The following is a 20,026-nucleotide window of genomic DNA, read 5'->3' on the forward strand; positions in this document are numbered from 1 at the left end:
TTATCAAGCTGGTCACATGGAACAGCATCACTTTGTAAACATTCTCCTCGACGGTAGAGATTGAGAAGAGACATACTTTAGATCAAAACAGTATGTACAGTAAGTAGTACTCTGTGTAGTATTTGAAGGCATTTTCGAAAAACAAAAGATTAAAAAAAAAGATACAAAAGTAAGAGTATCAAAACACAAGAAGTATCTCCAAAAGCATCTTATCATAAATGTTAAAATTGACCACATATCACAAGAATAAAGTTGCACAACATTTTTATCTCAATGTGAAAAATTATCCTACATTTAGGTCACAAACTTTCTTGTTTCCTCATCTCTGATATCTTGGGAATATAGGATGTTTGAATTCTATCTTCCTAGATGTCCAGCCAAGTTTGTATCAAGTCTCCAGAACACCAATGGGGCCTTTGACAAGGTAGGAATTCACAGTAGTGAAGATTGGTGCTTAGAAGCGGGATGGAGTTTGGGGAGGGGGGGGGGGGATCAAATATCTTGATATTTCAGAGTTTTAAAAATAACATATATGATAGCAACACACAACTTATTTCATATGATGACAAGGAGTGATGGACACCAATTACGGACACCTTTTACATGGCATGGAAAATGTGAGAGGGGATGAGAGAGAGAGAGAGAAGGAATGTGAAGAAGGTAGAGGAGAAAGAAAGGGAGAGATAGTGAGTAAGGAGAAGGTAAAGAAGAAGAAATAGAAAAAGAAGAAGTGGTTGTAGTTACAGTGGTTACAATATTCCACTAGTTTTCTTAGGCGTTGTAATTTCCACTCAAGTGTGGTTAAAAGGAAAACATCATATACAGTGAACTCCCATTATAACAAAACACGGTTATAACGAAATTCCGGTCATAAAAAATTTAAAATCCAGGTCGCCAAATTATTTGCTCTTTGTTTTTTTATTGTTTATTTGTTCAGTTATAACGAAATTTCGATATAACAAGAGAAAACTGCCATTCCCGAGGACTTCGATTTACTGGGAGTCCGCTGTATTTCACTTGCATGTTCTTCATCACCTTATGTTAAAAAAAAATGAGCCTCTCGATTGCGTAGACTAACCGTACATATTCGATGCATGCAAATTTGGCAACGATCACCTGTGTGTGTCCATACGAGTATGTGTCTGTTCATGTGTGTGACTGATAACTTCTGATAAAAGTACTTAGGACATAAAATTCATCAAGATTTAGGCATGTCCTGCGGTGAAAGAATACAGCCTTCAAGAATGATTATGCCAAATGGAAGCACAGGTCATAGAAAGCTGAGGAAAATACTAATCACATACAACTGAAATTGAATTTCATACATCAGTTGAACACTTCTTTCTCAGCTACTTGTACTTTGCTGCAAATATTCTTACAAGGCTTTCCTTCCAACTGCTCACCACAAATAATAACAATTCAGAAATTGAGTTAAAACAACCTGATAATCGTATATACTCTGTGTTGCCTTCAAACTATCAAGAACACTATAATTGCAGTACAAAAAAAAAAAAGACATCATACACTGGCTTTTCTGAATGTTTTCACCCAAATAACTCTTCATCATCCACAACAGAAATATAATATATCTCTCTAAATGTAATTTCAAAAGCAAAATATGAGACACGCAAAACAATAAAAAGAGTTGCACATTGCAAACAGAGAATATGAGTTGTTGCTTGGTAATACAAGCAGATTTGGCATGAAGCATCTCAACTCCTGTCAGTAACATGGCTAAAAGATAGTCTGATCAATCTCAACAAGTGTAATTGATCATAAATTCCTTTGGTTTGGAAAAAAAGAAAGAAGAAATGCATATGACAATATCATCACACAAGTTCTGAACTGATGTATAACACAACTATCTCTTATTCCGCTCATTTATGAAAGGCACTGCGATAACAAGGATTTGAATTGATAGACCAAAATCATAATATCTCATTTGATGACAGTTACAAACTTCAACAATAAACTTGACACGGTTGATCCACAGCGTGACTTTACTACACACTCCTTCTTCTTGCCTGAAGACGGCGTTGCTTTCAGGTCAGAAATTGATTTGTCGGGATATGGGAGAGAAAGCGGTTAACAACAAAATTTTTGGTGAAGACAAAAGTTTATTAGACATCTTTTGATGTGATACCACTGATAGACGAATGGAAACATAATGATGCGGTGTGCTTTGAACAAAAGGAAGTTGTAGAAAAAAGAACTTCTTTGTTTTTTTCCTATAAAGTGCAATGTCATCTCATGAAACTAAAAAAAAAATTGTTCGTCAGATCACAGAAGATAATTTTGTCTACAAAAGGACGAGGAGTTGGAAAGGCGGATTTTCTCACAACACATTGTTTTTCATGTATTCATGATGTACTGTAAAAGTGGATATTTTCACGCTACTAATTTTTCGTGCTTGGTGGGGTAAGAAGAGTTTTGCAGGTTTTAATTCTGCGGAATCAAGACTTCAGCTACTGGAACATATGGCAAGCAAAAATATTTGCGTGCTTTTATTTTCGTGCTAGTTTCGGGTTGCGCAAAATGCGCGAAAATTTCCACTTTTACAGTACACTGTGCACATTTCTAATCTGCAGGGTTTCCATGACAACCAGTACAGCTTGTTTGGTGTTCTCATGGAGTCTTGCCTGGCGTAGCACTTGTTGGTTGATACACACAGTTTGTACACAGAGTACAGACCAGGGCCCTAATTCATAAAACGTATTATCAATAACAAGTTACGATAGTTGTTATAAGCTACTAAAATCCTTGCATTTGTTTGGCTGAGAGCAAATTTGTCAAAGAAATGTGGCAGTTGTTACTGATAACAAGTTTTATGAAATGGGACCCAGATTGGCAACCTTTGGTAGTGCATGCTCCAATAAGCTAGCCATCACCATCAAAAACCCATCTATGGAACCACCCAAAGGGATTATTCTTTTATCAGGATATGGGGAGACAGTCCATTCATTCAAGGAATTTCCTTCAAAATCATGGAGACTCATGGCAAGTCTGTTGTCAACAATTCTGAAATTTGCAATCCTGATTCGTGCGAAATTTTTCCTGGTTTTTTTTTTCCTCTCTTGAGCAATCGTACAAAAAAAAAAGTCATTGGATTGGGTCTATAAGGGAATGTGCCAGCATCAGAGGTAAAAACAGATAATCTAAAAAAAAAAAAAGAATATGGAATCAATGACGTGATGTTCATCACATTTTTAAAAAGAAGATATGGTATAATTCTTTCCTTCTCGGTGCATGCAAGAAGTTGAGGTTCGCTTGTGCCATTTCATGGAAAATGAGAATGAATTTTGGTCAAAAACATTTCTCTACAAACTCGTATCTCTCCTTCACCACATCTGCAAGCCGTACGACAAACCTGACACGAAAAAAAGGAAAAGTCAAGGTTAACAAAACAAAGAAAGTAAAAGCTCTTGGCAATCCATAGAACTGTTGAAAGGTGAAAGAGTTTCCATCCAAATGCTTTGCAAGTAAAAAAAAAAAATCCATCTGGTAACCAGCAATGCCTGTAGCAATCACTCTCTTCCATATGATTTGCTACACAAAGTTTTCCTTGAAAAGTGTCTATATATCTCTACGGTGTAGTCCTTTGAAGACGCCCTCTACACGGTATCTTCAAAAGATCTATTCCTGTTGAGTTTCTCGGGGTCATAGGACGCAAGGTTCGTGAAATCTTGGAAGACATCTTGGAAGGTCTCATCATTCGGGTTGCCCAGCTCCGAGTCCTTCATCTCCTCATTGAGTTTGGCAAGACGGAGCCTGTTTTGAGAGAGAGAGAGAGAGAGAGAGAGAGAAGCATCACAAACATGTTAATGAATGCATGGGACTAGGAGCCACTGAATGTGATTATACATGTATGGGTTTAAGAGTCCATTAACACAATCTAAATGCACTGCTCTGTAAGGAAGTATACAAAACCTTAGCAATGAGCCGAACTCAGATTTAGAAAACGTAGTACAATTTTCATTTATTTACTGTAATTATCATTATAATAATATCATCATGATCATCACAATTATTCTATACATGCATATATTTACACTTTTTTTTTCATGTCAATGTCTATGATGCAACAGTTGTTTGGGAAAACAAAAACACGATGGACTCATAAAAATTAAAGGCAGGCATCTTTATGCCAATACACATCTGTACATTCTTGACAATAAAGGTGCGGGAAACAAATATTCTCACACTCCGAATGAAGGTTTCAAGAGGCAAATTGAGGAATAGACCATAGTTCTGAAAAAAGAAAAATCCTGAAAAATTAAACAACCTCCCCATTTTGATTAGGTGAAATCTCTTGTTGACACATGTACTTACAATGTGACGATGTCTGCATTTGTCGTCGTAATCGCAATCATCAGAGGATCCTGAAACAAAGGATAAAAAAATCATGTGATCATCGCTCAGTTGTCGCACTAGTTCGCACAATGTTACTACTGAGGTGAACATAGACATTATCACAACTCAAACATCTCCATGCACACTTTGCACAAAACTAATGATGTAAAGTAAAAACCTGCCTTAAAACACCATAAAATCTAATGCTTAAACACAAAACTTTTATGCTGACACTATGCTACATGTTTGATGACTTTCACGTACATCTGTTAAGATACTTAGTGGTGTCTGTGTGAAAAGAAGAAGAGTGACTATGATAACATCATAACATTATGCTGCTGCTAGTTACCATGACTATGGAAAACCATACAACATGCATTATACCAGATACAGGAAAACAGGGAACTACCTGTTGCTGGCTAACTGTAATGGAATAAAAATCCAACTTGCAGAGTCTTCATATTCTCCAATTCATTGACCATTAGGGGTACGAACATGGCATATGCTTTTTACAAAATAATCCCTGCTGATTTGACGGCATACACTCTGACAACATCTTGCCATGTTGCTCTTTTTCCCTCTTCAAGATATTTCTATTCACTTTGGAATTGTTTCATTCATTGCATACACTGATACTGTACCACTCTAGTCATGTTTAAGCTTACTCACTCTGGCCCAGTGAATACTGTATACACCAATATTTCGCGAGGTTTTTATTTTTGCGAATTTCGCGAGTCAGGTGATATGCGCGAAATTAAAGACACGCGAAGATAATGACTCTGATGCCGATGTGAATGTGACGCACATGTCTTCATTTCTCTGTTCAGTACAGTACTCAACGATCGCGAATTTAACCACTCGGGAAATCATGGGGAAATCTTGATTCGCGAAAATTTAGACTCGCTAAACATATGGCATATACAGTAGATAAATAGACAAACAACTGTACTATGCAAATATTCTACTGCTAACTACAATGACAATGGTGAGGACACTACTATCACTACTACTTTAACAACAACGACATCAACAATAACTACCTTTACTGTGAATAAAACTAATCAAAAGACTGCTTACCTGTTTGTCTCTATCTTTGGCCCTCTGATCCGCACCCCGTTTCAGACACAGACACACGAGCCTGAATGAAGACAAACGGAAGGAAACCAAACATGCAGAAATTAAAGATAATCGCAAACACTCACGAAAATATCAACCTGCAATGCAAAATGCAAAGTAATTCCCCTCCCCCAATCATGACTGCCATTTATATGTCGACATCTGCTTTTCAAGTCAAGTATGCATAGCACACTTGATGCTGTGTGTCTCATAGATTTTGCATCAATGTGAATACCCTCACACGTACTCTGTGTCACCCACCTGCACGCATGATTGACCATTATCATCATGATATTGTCTGCAGAACCAAATCAGGCCATCTTCAGAGAGTTGCGATTGATCGTACAGTTATAAGTCCCCCAACCAAGCCAAACTTTGCCATTGATTTTAAATCAATCCTTGTGATTGATATCAATCACACATTTTCAGTCTAAACTCATGGCAAATTTGTTAAAAGCTGTGAATGATTCTAAAGCAATACAGAATATGAAAAAAAAAATCAATCACAAATTTTTGATTGCCATGGAATTTGCGAACAATCAGTCTTAATATCAAAATTATGAAAAGGTCATCATTAGATAAAGGAGGTATGACTTTTTACCATGAAACTAATATCAAAATCACTAGGAATGCAAATTTCTAGCACGAAGATACTAAAGGTAGGCATACTTTGTGTGTCAGTGTTGTAAAATTCAATTCATGCAGATTGATCGCAATCTGAATTTGATCCTTATATCAAGATGGATATTTGCAATTGATTGCAAAAGGAAATCGAGTGCAAGTTCTATGATACAGTGCACTCCCGTTGTAGTGAACATGGTTACAATGAAATGCCTGTTACAACGAAGTAAAAATTCAGGTCTAAAGAATATCAACTATATACATTTATGTACTTCACTGTTTGGCTATAACAAAATTTCGTTATAACGAAAAAAAACAGCGGGTCCCGAAGACTTTGTTATGACGGGACTGCACTGTATTTGAAAATGATGTCAACTGCAAAAGGCAGGGCCCAGTTTCCTCACCCTGTGTTTCCCAGCATGGTTGCCAAGTGGAGTATCGTTCTCCCCTCGGCGTCGGGCAAGTTGACTTTGGCTCCGTTTAGCAGCAGGAACTCCAGCGATGTCATGCTTCCCTGTGTTGTGGGAGGGAGGGAGGAAGATGTGAAGAAAGATGATGAATCGCCATGGAGATTTTAAATGTTGTGTGAAGAGTTCTTCAAAGATTGACAATTTTCCTCTTTCTCCAGCCAGCCATTTCAGCCAGCACCATAACAAAACTCCTTTCTTTGAAGATGAAATGATGAACCCCCTCCCCACTTTCAGCTTGTCAATAAGAAGGGAAATATACACAAAAAATCTGAAGAGAAATACGAAGTTTACCACGGAAAGAATGTATTAATGTTTCAGCGATAATCCATGTGGTTAAATATGCATCTGTGCAAGTCATCTGTGCAAGAGTATGGAATGTGCAGCAGGGATATACAGTGTAGTATATATGGTACGTAGGATAATAGTCCACTGGTCTGGGCTTGTAACATACACATTAATCAAATTAGGGATGTTCTACAGAGCAATTAAAAGAGATCCTTGCATGCTACATACATGCATCTAAATGCTACAAGATAGAACATTAAAAAAAAAAAAAATCAAAATTAGGAAGACTTTCAGATAGATTCTGCTGTCAGAAGGGATATTCCAGTTTTCAAGAAGCCTCCTAAATAATCAGGGAGACTTAGTCACTCTAAAGGTAAAGGGTACATTTATATATCCCTGAAGGGAGGTCAAAATGCTTCATGGAATGTCCCCCAGTAGGTGCCTTTGATTAGAGAAGAATACTTAATATGTCTTCAGTGATTCCTAGGTTTCAACCCCAACAGCTATGACATAGCTCTACAAACTATGTGTGCCCTACTATGCTCATTCATTCTTCAGCACCCAGAGCTCTCTTACGCTGTAAACTTCTAGTCCCTTTAAAAGGAAGTGGCAAATTTTAAACTGTTTTACATGGGTTCAGACAGACTGAGTGTGTATCTGACGAGATTAACACTGCTGTTTGGGGTGATACAGAAACAGATGGCCCTATACACCAGACCCATGGCTGAACACATACCCTTATCCACTATACCAAAGGCCACACACGCACAGACATGCACACAAACACACAAACACACATACGCACATATAGTAACTGCCGGCTGTTCAGCAAATTTTGAGAGAGGCAATAAAAGAGTTAAACAATCTTAGTCTAAAAATACTTTCTTTTTTTCTTTATCTGAAGGTGCTTTGTTCATCCTATTTATCCTATAAATGTGTTGATGCATATGCCAAACATTCACACAGTGCCTACTGCTCATCAAATGATTATCAAATATATATTATGCTATGTTTGCTGTGCCTATATATGATGCTGCAAAAAAAAAAATTACCAATCTAAAAGCAAAATATGTATTACAAAGCACTAAATGCCAGCATGTACAATGAATCGCATAGATTCTCCTCTACATTAAATGAAAGTGAGCTAAAAAAAAAAAAAAAAATAATAATAACAATGCATATATGCACATAGGTGAAATCTTGTTCACCAACTTGTTCTACCTAGAAGTTAATATTAAACTCTATAATGTCCACATGATGTTAATCTGAAGGTGATATTCCCTTTCTGCCATTCCAGGATATATGGTATGGATGAGCTACAAAGTGCACTCTGCCGATGATGATGCAAAATGTATGGAGGTCAAAGTCTGCATACTCAGGTGAGTGGGAAGAGTATGAATAAATTGAAACAAATGGAACAGTAAAAGTTTTGTAAACTTAACAAAAGCCAGGGATTGTTTTTTGTATCTTCACATTTCTCTCATTTTCACAAAACAAAGAATAAAGATATCCAAACTACATGTAGATGAGATGATGATATCTTACACCTTTACAGTTCCCACTGGCTCAAATGATTTCCAATTCAAAAAATTGTATCTGGCATCAATCTATTTCAGTGGTGTTCCAACTTTAATCATAGTGACACTGCTTGTTTAAAAGGAGGAGGTTTAGTTGCTAAACTACACTGTAAGAGAAAAATGTGAGTTTTCATTCAATTTTCCACTCACAAGCTTTTTGACTAGCTTCAAAGACATTTTTGCTGTTCTGTCTGTTTGACTAAATGAAGTCTTTTACATGAAGGGTAATTTCCCCTTTAACCTCATTCCCTCTCATCCTAATTTAATGGTGCCCAACCTCCACGCGCTAGCTGTGCATGGAGAGTACCAATAAATCAACTTTTTACTGACCTTAACTCTGGTTGGCTTCTGCAAAGGGCATAAAAATCACACAACACAAACCTTACACCATCTTTGTCCCAACACTACAAGTTACATGTAACTGTATATTGCACACGGAGAACACAATTAACACATTATCATGACATGCTGTTGTGGTTATGTACACACAATTTACTGTAACACAGGATATTTTTGCGGCATGAAATTTTCATGAATTGCCATTGGCATTTAATGCAGACAGTGTAGACAAGAACTTTTGCACATATTCTAATTTTGTGAATCTTGACTCTCACAAAATTTGCGAAATCAAAATGCATGCAAACATTTGGGGTTTTACAGTACTACTCAAAAAATCAAACATACACACGTATGATTCACACATATTGAAAGATTTCAGGCATACTTGGTAGACTACACTTAACCCGTTGAGGACGGGCGGATTTTGCTATAACACACTTTTCCCGATGACACCTGCCCGAGCATGCTCGAGACTCATCTTCAACAGGTTACAGAAGCATGTATCATAAGATTTCATGTGTAAGGTAGTATTGTTATCAAATCTTGATTGTGCATGTCCAGTCTCAAGTCTACAGTACTTCATGTCATTTTAAGACACTGGTGTATAAGAGAAAACCACTGTCTTCCGCAACATCATACCACAAATGCACCAGACGAGATGACACAAAATGAATTAGTGCTTTTTACAACTAGGCCACTTCATCTTGTGACACGATGTTTTATCTCCTATATACAATGTAAAGTATATATGCAGTTTGTATTGACTGTGCACACTGGTGGTTTAGCACACATAAATGATGAGCAAATATCAAAACTAGAAACCACTTCAGAGTAGAGTGGCTTTTTCTCTTCCTCAAGGCAAACTTTAGTCTCGCTTGTGCTCACGAAATGACAAGGGGTGAACGGACTCACCAGCGAGACTGCTTTGTGAAGTGCGGTCCTCATCAAGTCAGACTCGTCAGGCCTGTTCAGGTTTGCTCCGTGGGCCAGCGCGTTCATCATGACCTGTTCGCTGTTGTTTGACGCACCCTACGTCAGGATATAAAAATGCAGACATCATAGATCGCTACTCTCATCAGCATTTGTTCTTCAAACCAGGAATGTCGGTCATATCTTTATGAAATTACTGCGACAATACCATAAATATTCCATGTGATTTCAACAACATTCAGGAGAAGTAATGCACAAAAAAAAAAAAAACTCATAGATCATATATCATTACTAATTTTCTTGAGCTATTGGAAGATAGTTTCTCACTATATCTCAAACATCTCCCTCATAGGAGCTAGTGCATTAGGAATGCTCACTTAGTTGTTGTTATTACCACTACCATCGTTGCACAATGACTGAGAATTAAAGGTGGGGAAAATGCTTTTAGGACACTGAGACCCCCCCCCCCCCCCCCAATCAAAACACACTGCATTGTGTCATACAATGTATATCGGTACTCTATTCTCACATACCTTGAGAGTACTTATGTAACCTTGAGAAAAGTTGTATTCTTTACTCACAGCCCCCTGACTACATTATGTACTTTAATACCAACATTACAATCATCCTGAGATTAACAAGACAACATCACAGAATGGTAAATGATTTACCAGGCCTCTTCATTATGATATTAAGTCTCTTCCCAAGAAATAGAAAAAGGAAAATGACTTGAGAATGCTACAAACTTAACCTTGCCCCAAGGTACAACACTGTACAGTGAAGAAGTATTAAAAGCATGATCAATGGTACATTGCTAAACAACTTTTATACTATGGCAATAAAAAAAGTCAAATCATCCTCTCAATACATTATCCATGCTCAAATAGGCTGTATTTGATTTCGGAGACTGGTAGTAATCATTCATGGAGGATTCGTGCACCTACCAGATACAGCAGCTCTTGCGGTGAGATGGGGTCACCACTCAGAGGCGAGCTCGGGACCTCCAGCTCTCCCTCTGAACTGTCACTCGTGACCAGACCTGTGGGAGACACGGGAAGGAATGCCGACTGCAGTTCAAATCTTGATTACAAAGGGTCTATTACACCCATGCATGCACTAAATGAAGAGGTTATGTGTCACTTTCACCAAAGATTTGGCTCATTTTTCAATACAATATAAACAGTACCTGGCACGTTTGTGAAAGAAAAATTCTAACAGCCCCTTCCTATAAAGATCAAGACTGCCTTGTACTTCTAATACTCATATCAAGAACATTGCAGGACTACAGCACGTAAAAGGTAGAGACCTTACAGCAATTATCTTAATGCATCAAAAAGTTTGTATATGTTTCCAAAATTATCTTTTTATTTCATCTCTTTTTTTCTCTTGCTTGCTCTCTTACAATTTTTACTAGAGAATTGTAAACATGTTCTGCCACGGATATATAACCAACTGTAAAGTTACAAACTACAAATAATATGAATGTTTTGCATTCTGACATTGTGATCAACATTGAGTTAAAGGACCTGGAACAAACAGCTGCATTCATGCAGACACAAACCTTCTTCAAAGTTGGACGGAACGTCGGATGCCCCGGGTATCTTGTCGGTGCTCCCGCCAAGTCCGCTGTCGTTGGAGACCCCTACTGGAGAGAAGTACACAAAGTCACCTGACGAGGATTTTTCCCATGTTTTCTTGATTCCAAAATTTGTGTGCTTTTATTTGAAATTACCATAAAGTTCCCTGTACATTGTGGCCCATTTTTTCACCATGGTAAATATCAAAAGTTGGGTGTGTATCTTATGCTGGCTTCCCACTGTCATATGATCTGCCACGCACACCAGGACTGGCCATTAGTAGCTGATAGTGGAATTTTTGTTTATGTCTATCACACTTTGTACCACGATTGAAACTGTGGTCTTAATCGTGGAGTACTCATGGTGATCTTATCAGATCTTGAGGTCGGTTGTGGCAATCGCATTGCTCGTACACAAGTTTGGAACTGTCCATAAGTAAGCTTTTTTTACAATCAAGGCGAATGCCACAACTGACTTCAAGATCTGATAAGCTTTCTTCCCCAGCGAGCCGTACAATACACAGAAATTTACAGTAACTCTCACAATCCGCTTCTTTATCTCCAATTTACTACAAATTTTGAGCCTCAACAAAACCCACCGGGGCCTTCTTTTACCATATGCATAGCAATCTTTACTTCATGAAATGAAATGATAGACTATCTGTGATATTGTACATTGAAAACATTTAGGATAGGCATTGAATTATCTTGCACTTCAAAAATAGTGAATATCTGTCCTGAAAGAATCATGAATTTGCAAAGTGGCAATATTCTAAAAATAGGCATAAACTGAAGAGGATTAAAATGGCCAGTTTGTTTTTCTTTGAGTTCTTATCTTTTGCATTTCAACAAATATGGTGTTTCATCTATGGAAACTACACTAAAATTCCAATGATTGACAAAAACACAATCATTCATACTTAACATATGAGTATATGAATATAAGAACGACCCAAGTCCAATTTTTGGCCAAATTTAGTTTGACATGGGAAATTGTAGCTTATGCATGGACTCATCTTGTGTGTAAATGATAAATCCTAATTACCCCCGGAAGTGCCTGAAATGAATGAGTTAAATCTTATATTAATGTAAGAATGAAGGACTTGGGTCATTCTTACATTCATATAATAGCGCCCTCTCTCATCCTTCTCCCATCTCTATAGCAGAATATCATGTATATGAATCAAAGAACGACCCAAGTCAATATGAATCAAAGAACGACCCAAGTCCACTACACAAAATGGCCTCTCCACAATTAATATAAATGTTAATTGTCATAATAATATATGTTCTAATTTGTATATACAATGTTGCCTTCCCATCACAGTTAAATAGAATATTATTGGACAAATAAAAAAGATATGAAGTTTTTTTTGGTTTACTCGAAATGATCTTCCATGGACTTGGGTCGTTCTTACATGTATATTCATATACTCATATGATTCGGAAAGAGGTTGAACTTTAAGCGATAGAAGTACAAATTGTACAACATGCAAACAGAGAATTTACATATTGTGCAGTTATCTGGAATAATAAAACAATTTCTGGCAGGTTTAGGAGGGTATTATTTGATAGGTTTTTGCTACCTCTCGCCACTCCGTTCCGGACCTCCCCGTTCTCCTCGTCGTCACCGAGGGCACCGTCACTGCTGCGACTGCCCAGCGACATCTTGTCGGCTGACCCCAGCTGGCTCTGCCGCTTGCCCCGCCTCCTCCGCCGCCGCTTGACGATGGGCTTGGTGAGGGTCTTGGAGATGAAGCGGTGGTGGAGGTATTTCGCTCTGATCCAATTCTCTCTCACGGGGCTGGGTCAGAAAAGGTATGACAAAAGGGGGGGGGGGCATTTCATCAAACGTTTTGTCACATATTTTTTCCGACAAATTTGTGATTCAGGGATTGCAGTAGCATACTAAAAACAGGTCGTCAGAAAAAATCACTGACAAAATGCCTGATGAAATGCCTCCCTGTTTACCACTGATACAAGTTTTAATCTTTGTCTACAAAAAACAAACACTGAAAGCATTTAGGAAACAGTGGCGGATCCAGAGGGGGGCGCAGCGGGTGCGCGCCCCCTCTTTATTTTGGGTTAAAACAAAAGTTAAAACAAAAGAAACGGAATTTCTGGATCCGCCCCTGGAAAAGTAATTGGTCTTGTAGGTCAGGAGAGAATCTGGGGTGGTATTCTGAGGTCGTAATTAAGTCTGTAATTAACTTCGTGATTGAGTCGTGAAGTTAATAAGTCCTTAATCATGGGCAAAATTGGTATTCTGAGGACGTAATTAAGGTATGATTATAAGTCCCCTGTGATTATCTTAGGTCCCTCCCATCTAATTGTTATTCCATCCAATCAGACGCTTTGTTAGAAGCCAAAATGATGATTACACGCGCAAATATGCCCTCAATGCGCGCTCCTGCACGCCCCCTGTAATTACAACCCAAGAGCTCCGTGCGCACACTCCGGTATTTGATTACAACCCCTCACCTACGCATGCGAAGATCTCAACCTCTTTGCTCACATAAAATGACAAAATTCCTTGAAGATCGGCTATATTTCTTTTTTTCTCTGAATTCTACGGATACCATGATAACAAGATTAAACCGCTCCTCGGTTACTGAAGACGGTAAGCATCATTGTGGCAGAGAAAACACGATGTAATGCGTGATATCGGAGTAGTTAATGACACTCTTTGGTATCATTAAGTTTTCCATTAACTTTCATACTTAATTACACCCTCAGAATACCGATTCGTAATTAACTCTGTGATTAAGTCCTCTCAGAGGTGCACGCGCATTGATACGCGCAAACGCGTAGGTCCTTCCCGCCAAAACGCTTGTTGCTATGGTAGTTAATATACCCCCTACTTAATCATGCTCTCAGAATACCAATTCGGTAATTAAGTGCTAATCGGACACTTAATTAGCTCTCAGAATACGGCCCCTGACTTTTTTCAAAGACAAAAAGAAGCCTTTGCCTTATTATTTTGTGGACAGATGCGTGATTGGAAGGCATATTCAAAATTATTACGCCCTCGGCACAATCACTGCATGAGTACAATAGAGGTGATGACAGTGATGATAAGGATGAAGATAATGGAAATGATGAAGATGATGATGATGACGATGATGAATGATCATGATGATGACGATGATGAATGATCATGATGATGATGACGATAATGATGAACATGATGATGAAGAAAATGACGATGATGATAATGATGAATGATGATGATGATGATGATGAATGACAATGATGACGATGATGATGATGATGATAATGATGATGACGATGATAATGATGAACATGATGATGAAGAAAATGATGATGATGATGATGATGATGAATGATGGTGATGATGATGAATGACCCATGATAATGGTGATGATGATGACAATGATCACAGAGATGATGATAATGACAGCATGATGTTAATGCTAAAGACGATTACAATAATCATTGTCATCATTACAAACAGTGTATGCATGGAGCTGATTTCACTGACCAGGGCAACACTGACCAGGGCAATCATATTCTGTAAAGTGCTTTGAGCACTCTTAAGTGGGGGAAAGATGTCATTAAAAAATCAACTAAGAACTACTACATGCATTCTTACCTGGGGCATCCAGGTGAAGGGTGAACCAGTGACATATCACTGAGGTCTGCTTCGTAGATCTTGTTCACAATGTTGTTTCCAAGTTTCAGCATAACCTGTATAAAATTCCAAAGCCATGAAAGCAATGACTTCTCAAAAAGTTATGCATATACATGTAAGAACTCTGTAGTCAGGGGACATTGCTCAAGTCCTTAATACAGAGCTGGGCAACCTGCACTTGTTGTTAAAAACTGAACAGAATGAGGGGAACAATGTTCACAAAATGGGCAAATTAACGTATATATACCTGTTTTCCAATTGACAGTATTCACAGGGGAACTTTACTACCGATGGGACCTTTTACCCAATGATATTCAGAATACAATTAGATAGCTTCCCTTGGAATGCAGTTCAACTATCACTCCTAATCTGAGATTTTTAATCACTACTAATTTATTGTTTGATTTGTTTTTTGACCATTTCAATCATACATTGTAAAGTGGCTGATATAGTCTGGTTTTTTTTTTTTAATGTGTGCAATTTAATATGTGCTACAATCACAACTTGACAAGTTCCTGAAAACTTAAAATATTGTTCAAACTCATAAAGGCTTGACTGACATAGCAACAACTGCTGCACGCAAAACCAATTTCCAGCTATTGACAGGCAAATTGTACAGTAGAGGCTAGTGAATTGAAAAGCTCATTACCACAAAAAAAAAGTGTCCCCAACAAAAATACAAACAAACATTAAAACAGCACAAATTGTAAAACTTTGGTACAAAGTGGCCTCTTATGGAAGGAAACATCCATAAATTTACATACATAATGAAGCAGACTCCTTGAAGTGAGCCAATCACACACCTGGTAAGTCTCTGGCTCCCATTGGTCAAGGGTCAATGACCTGACCTTTGATATGTGCACCCCAAGACTTCTGTGCACTCCGGAGCACTCAATACACAGTGTGATCCCCAGGTTGATACTCGCCCATTTGGGATCTGAAAAGGGCAACAATGAGGACAAAAAGAACAACAATGATCAAGGATAATATAAACAAAGATAAGAACAACAGCAATAATATTTTTCAGGTACTAGATAACAAGACTACGTATCGCCAACAATTGCTTACAAAATTTCTGGCACAGAACTGCAGCAGAGACATGAATCAAAATGTGAACCTTGGTATAAAACAAAGAAAGCGTTTTGTCTTTCATGATGAATGATCAAAGCTTTTCCTCGTGATATTACAAATTTTGTGAAAGAAATAATGCCTCCTCTTTCTCACAACTCCATCATACGATAGTCATGCACTCTGAACATCTCTATCAAAGTCTACTGGTCTACGTCATCATCATCATACTTTCATCACCAACACCATAAAATCAGCAGACAACTAACTACATTTTTGTGTTTTCATATGGAAACAGTATTTTGACAGACACTGCTATAGCTCTGCCCTTGCTAGTTTCTTGAACAAATGCTAACAAATTTTTGGCTGTATAGACAATGGCAATGCCATTTCTTTAAAAAAGAAAAAAAAAATCAACAACTCAAATGCAAATCATTTTTTATAAACATCATATTTCCAGGAGAGATATTGGACTGTGGGACTACATTTTCACAAGAGCAATAGATTTACTTACACATTAACAAAAGTATATTTTTTCAAATTAATGGTGTTAATACGATACTTGTACCAATATGCTTTGATGTCCTTTCATAGAGTGACAAAAATGTGAGCTGTTATCACAAATTCTTTTGCATTAATTTGCAATTGTGATTTCATTTCCATCTACATATTTGTATCAATGACAAGACAAAAATTCTCATCCTTACTGTCTGCTTTGCAGTCGCAGCATTTCTCATTGCCCGGTAACGACATGACCTCCGCCTTGAAGCTGTCTTTCTTCAGCTCGTTGGAGAGGTTACTGTTTGCGGACGGTGAGGGAGATGCGTTGTCGAACACACTGGAATCCTGCCAAGACAAAAAAAGGTTACATCTTATTAAATAATTACAGGACAAAAATGATATTTTGCCCTCTCTGCTACCTATTACCTTCCAGGTATTGGAATCTTAATTCTGAAATGGATAATTCTGGTTTGCTTTTTAACAATAGGACATTACACACTTAAAAATTCTTTGTATTCTCACTCCTGTTCTTGAACACTTCAAGTCTAGCCCACTGATTGGCTTTAAATGTCTTGTACAGTTTCAGTATTTGCATACAATTTTTACATTTTGATAATGTCTGCCCAATTGACTGATATGATGTATAGAATATAACCATATATGTAATCCATTTTCTGCAAAATAGGCCAGAGTTAATGAAACTGAAACAAAAAACAGTGCTGAATAGCATATACTCAAAGGGCGGTTGACACAGATAATGGTAGGGTACTTGTATGACAATGTTCTTTGAACAACTTCATTTGTTTTTGTTTATTGTTGGGACTATCAAAACACACATTTTTTATAATATAATATTTCATATTTTGTGACAATTAAAACATGTGTAATGGCATGATGTCTTTACAATCTGAAATACAGCTGTGAAGGGACAGTTTAAAATGTTGTCAAGGCACTTCCTCAAATTATATTTAAGGATTTATGACACACACTCACATGTACACCGACAAAAAATTATCTGGGACTTCTCTGAGTCTTTTTGGTTCTGCATTTGGTGGAGATCACTTCATGGGCAAATTGTAAAATAAGTCATACATACACAAATACATACTTTGTACAGACACACATTACATACCACACATACGTACATTAAGCAGACTGACAGACAGTCATACTCACATACACTCTGTATAGGATACACACATACACACACGCAGACAAACAGACAGGCAGACAAGCATGCCACTATACTACTAATACTACTCCAAACATTATTGTTTTTACCACTAGTACTACTACTACTATTACTACTACTACTGCTACTACTACTATTACTACTACTACTGCTACTACTACTACTACTATTATTACTACTACTACTACTACTATTACTACTACTACTACTATTACTACTACTACTACTACTACTACTACTACTATTACTACTACTACTACTACTACTACTACTACTACTACTACTACTACTACTACTACTATTACTACTGCTACCGTGTGTTGCTAAACATCGAGTTTCGAGTTTCGAGTTTCGAGCTTCGCGTTTCGAGTTTCGAGTATCGAGTATCGAGTTTCGAGTTTCGAGTTTCGAGTATCGAGTTTCGAGTATCGAGTTTCGAGTTTGGAGTTTGGAATCTCAACATCAAATTTTAAGTTGCAGATTTTCCTTAATTATTAATTGTAAAGCCAGCGATAAATCGGGAGCCTGTGTCTCCTTCTTTCTCATTGAATACTTCAAGCCTTACAGCAATAGCTTTGGAATCTGCGCTATTTTGTTATTGAATTACACTTTTACAGCAATTCCATATCAAATTTGTGATTGAGTTACGTAACAAGTGTACTGTACAGCCCTTAACATATGCAAGAACAAAAAATGGAATAGGGGAATGTCATTATAACGAGATCATCGGTCCGTCTAATTTACTTCATTATGTCGAGACAATTGTATCCTGACACATGGAATACAACCATAATTGTGCATTTATTAAAATGCCCTGGTGCAAACTGGTTACATGTATAGACGGATAATATGACGCGATATTGATGAACAGAAATTAAGTATACATGTGACGGGGAAGTGCGGACCATAGGGAATTTACTCGCGAAAAACAAAGCAAACTGTTATTTTCTAGGCTTGTTATCAAATGTTTTAGATTTGATGATGCCGTAATGATATTGCAGACGGGACCTGCCTTTCGTTACACGATTACATAGCTGCTATACCTTGACCGCCGCGTATAAAGCACCCGACTTTAAAAAGAAAAGGAAAAGAAGAGGATAAAAGAAGATGAAAAAGAATGGTGAAACTAACAGAGCTGTATCGCGCTAACCCTCCCGAAGCCGGTTGAAAGAATACTCTTTTATTTTCGGCAGTTTGCTTATGTCTTTGGAGTGCAGGTCTTTGTCAGACAGCTTCATTTATTCTGAGTATAAAATCATTATGTTTATGATCACCCTGCTCTTCCTGCTGTTATTATTGTCAGCGAGAAAGTATTTGCAATCGAGCAAGAAAGAGGTAATTAAAATTTTTCCTCATTGTCGATTCAGGAGATTCAAGCTTGGCACAAATTCGAGTTCAAACTTTGTCAGCGAATTGCTGCTTTCCTAAAATAGCAATGTGACATTTTGTGATTGAATTATAAGTATGGAGCCCTTGTCTGGTGCAACATTAAATAACATGTCTCTGTGCTGTATTATAGTTTAAATAGTCTAAACTATAATTACATTGTGTAGGATAATCAGGACATCGTGACAAAGTAAAATTGGGCACTAGACCACACATTTCTGAGCACTGTGGTCACTACTGGTCATTCAAGGACTCCTCCAAGCACACGCCTGTGTTCTGACAGGTTCCGAAGTCCAGACTGTGTGGTTGTCATGACAATGCACATGATATATCATGCAAATACCAACTTCTGGTAGGAACCTACGTCATCACCCTTCTCTCTCACTCTCTACCCCTCTCTCTCTCTCTCACCTCCCCCATGCTTTATTCACTCCCGCTCTTGGTTCCAATCTCCTTCTGTCCCTGTCTCCCCTTATTCTTTTAACGTAGACCACTTTCTCTCCCTACTCCTCTCTATTGTCTTTTCTTAGAAGATATAGGGTTATTCATTTCATGCGAAATGGACTCTTCCATCTGATGAAGCAAAGTCATGCAAGTATTAACATTATGATATTTGAAAGTAATTAGTTTAAGAAAATATTTCGTGTGTTATGTGTATGAAAGTGCTTATTACACATGCGGTAAAACCAACCAAAACGAATACGCTTCAACTGAAGACTCTATCCACAACCGCTTAAACTGCAGTATGTCGTCCCTCTAATTTAGCAAGATGGTATGTCTACCTCATCTTGCAACATTTTGGCCCAAACTTTCTCTTCTTTTGCTCCTGCTCTTCAAAGAGCAAGGATGTGTAGGGCATCCCAACTTTTTACAGTCTTCACAACTTTTGATATTTCAGGTCAACCCAACTACATTGACGTGATTTAATGGCACGACGAGTACAATGTCTGCAATAAAAACTCA

General features: G+C 37.7%; 1 protein-coding gene across 1 annotated transcript in view; it reads right to left on the minus strand.

The window, feature by feature from the left end:
- Nucleotides 1-3,226: 3,226 nt before the first annotated feature.
- The window catches only part of LOC139744504 (arf-GAP with coiled-coil, ANK repeat and PH domain-containing protein 2-like), an 84,872-nt gene continuing 68,072 nt past the window's right edge, over nucleotides 3,227-20,026 (minus strand). The window contains exons 15-25 of the mRNA XM_071654937.1: nucleotides 16,692-16,830; nucleotides 15,720-15,853; nucleotides 14,878-14,972; nucleotides 12,851-13,068; nucleotides 11,250-11,333; nucleotides 10,633-10,727; nucleotides 9,671-9,787; nucleotides 6,492-6,601; nucleotides 5,428-5,488; nucleotides 4,330-4,379; nucleotides 3,227-3,768 (exon numbers count right to left, since the gene is read on the minus strand). Of these exons, the coding sequence (XP_071511038.1) occupies nucleotides 3,612-3,768; nucleotides 4,330-4,379; nucleotides 5,428-5,488; nucleotides 6,492-6,601; nucleotides 9,671-9,787; nucleotides 10,633-10,727; nucleotides 11,250-11,333; nucleotides 12,851-13,068; nucleotides 14,878-14,972; nucleotides 15,720-15,853; nucleotides 16,692-16,830 (1,260 nt within the window). The 3' untranslated portion in view covers nucleotides 3,227-3,611. The remainder of the gene's footprint in view (nucleotides 3,769-4,329; nucleotides 4,380-5,427; nucleotides 5,489-6,491; nucleotides 6,602-9,670; nucleotides 9,788-10,632; nucleotides 10,728-11,249; nucleotides 11,334-12,850; nucleotides 13,069-14,877; nucleotides 14,973-15,719; nucleotides 15,854-16,691; nucleotides 16,831-20,026) is intronic.

This window comes from Diadema antillarum, unplaced genomic scaffold (assembly GCF_040938485.1).
Source record: "Diadema antillarum isolate AM-2024a unplaced genomic scaffold, OU_Dant_1.0 seq00001184_RagTag, whole genome shotgun sequence".
Classification (NCBI taxonomy): domain Eukaryota; kingdom Metazoa; phylum Echinodermata; class Echinoidea; order Diadematoida; family Diadematidae; genus Diadema; species Diadema antillarum.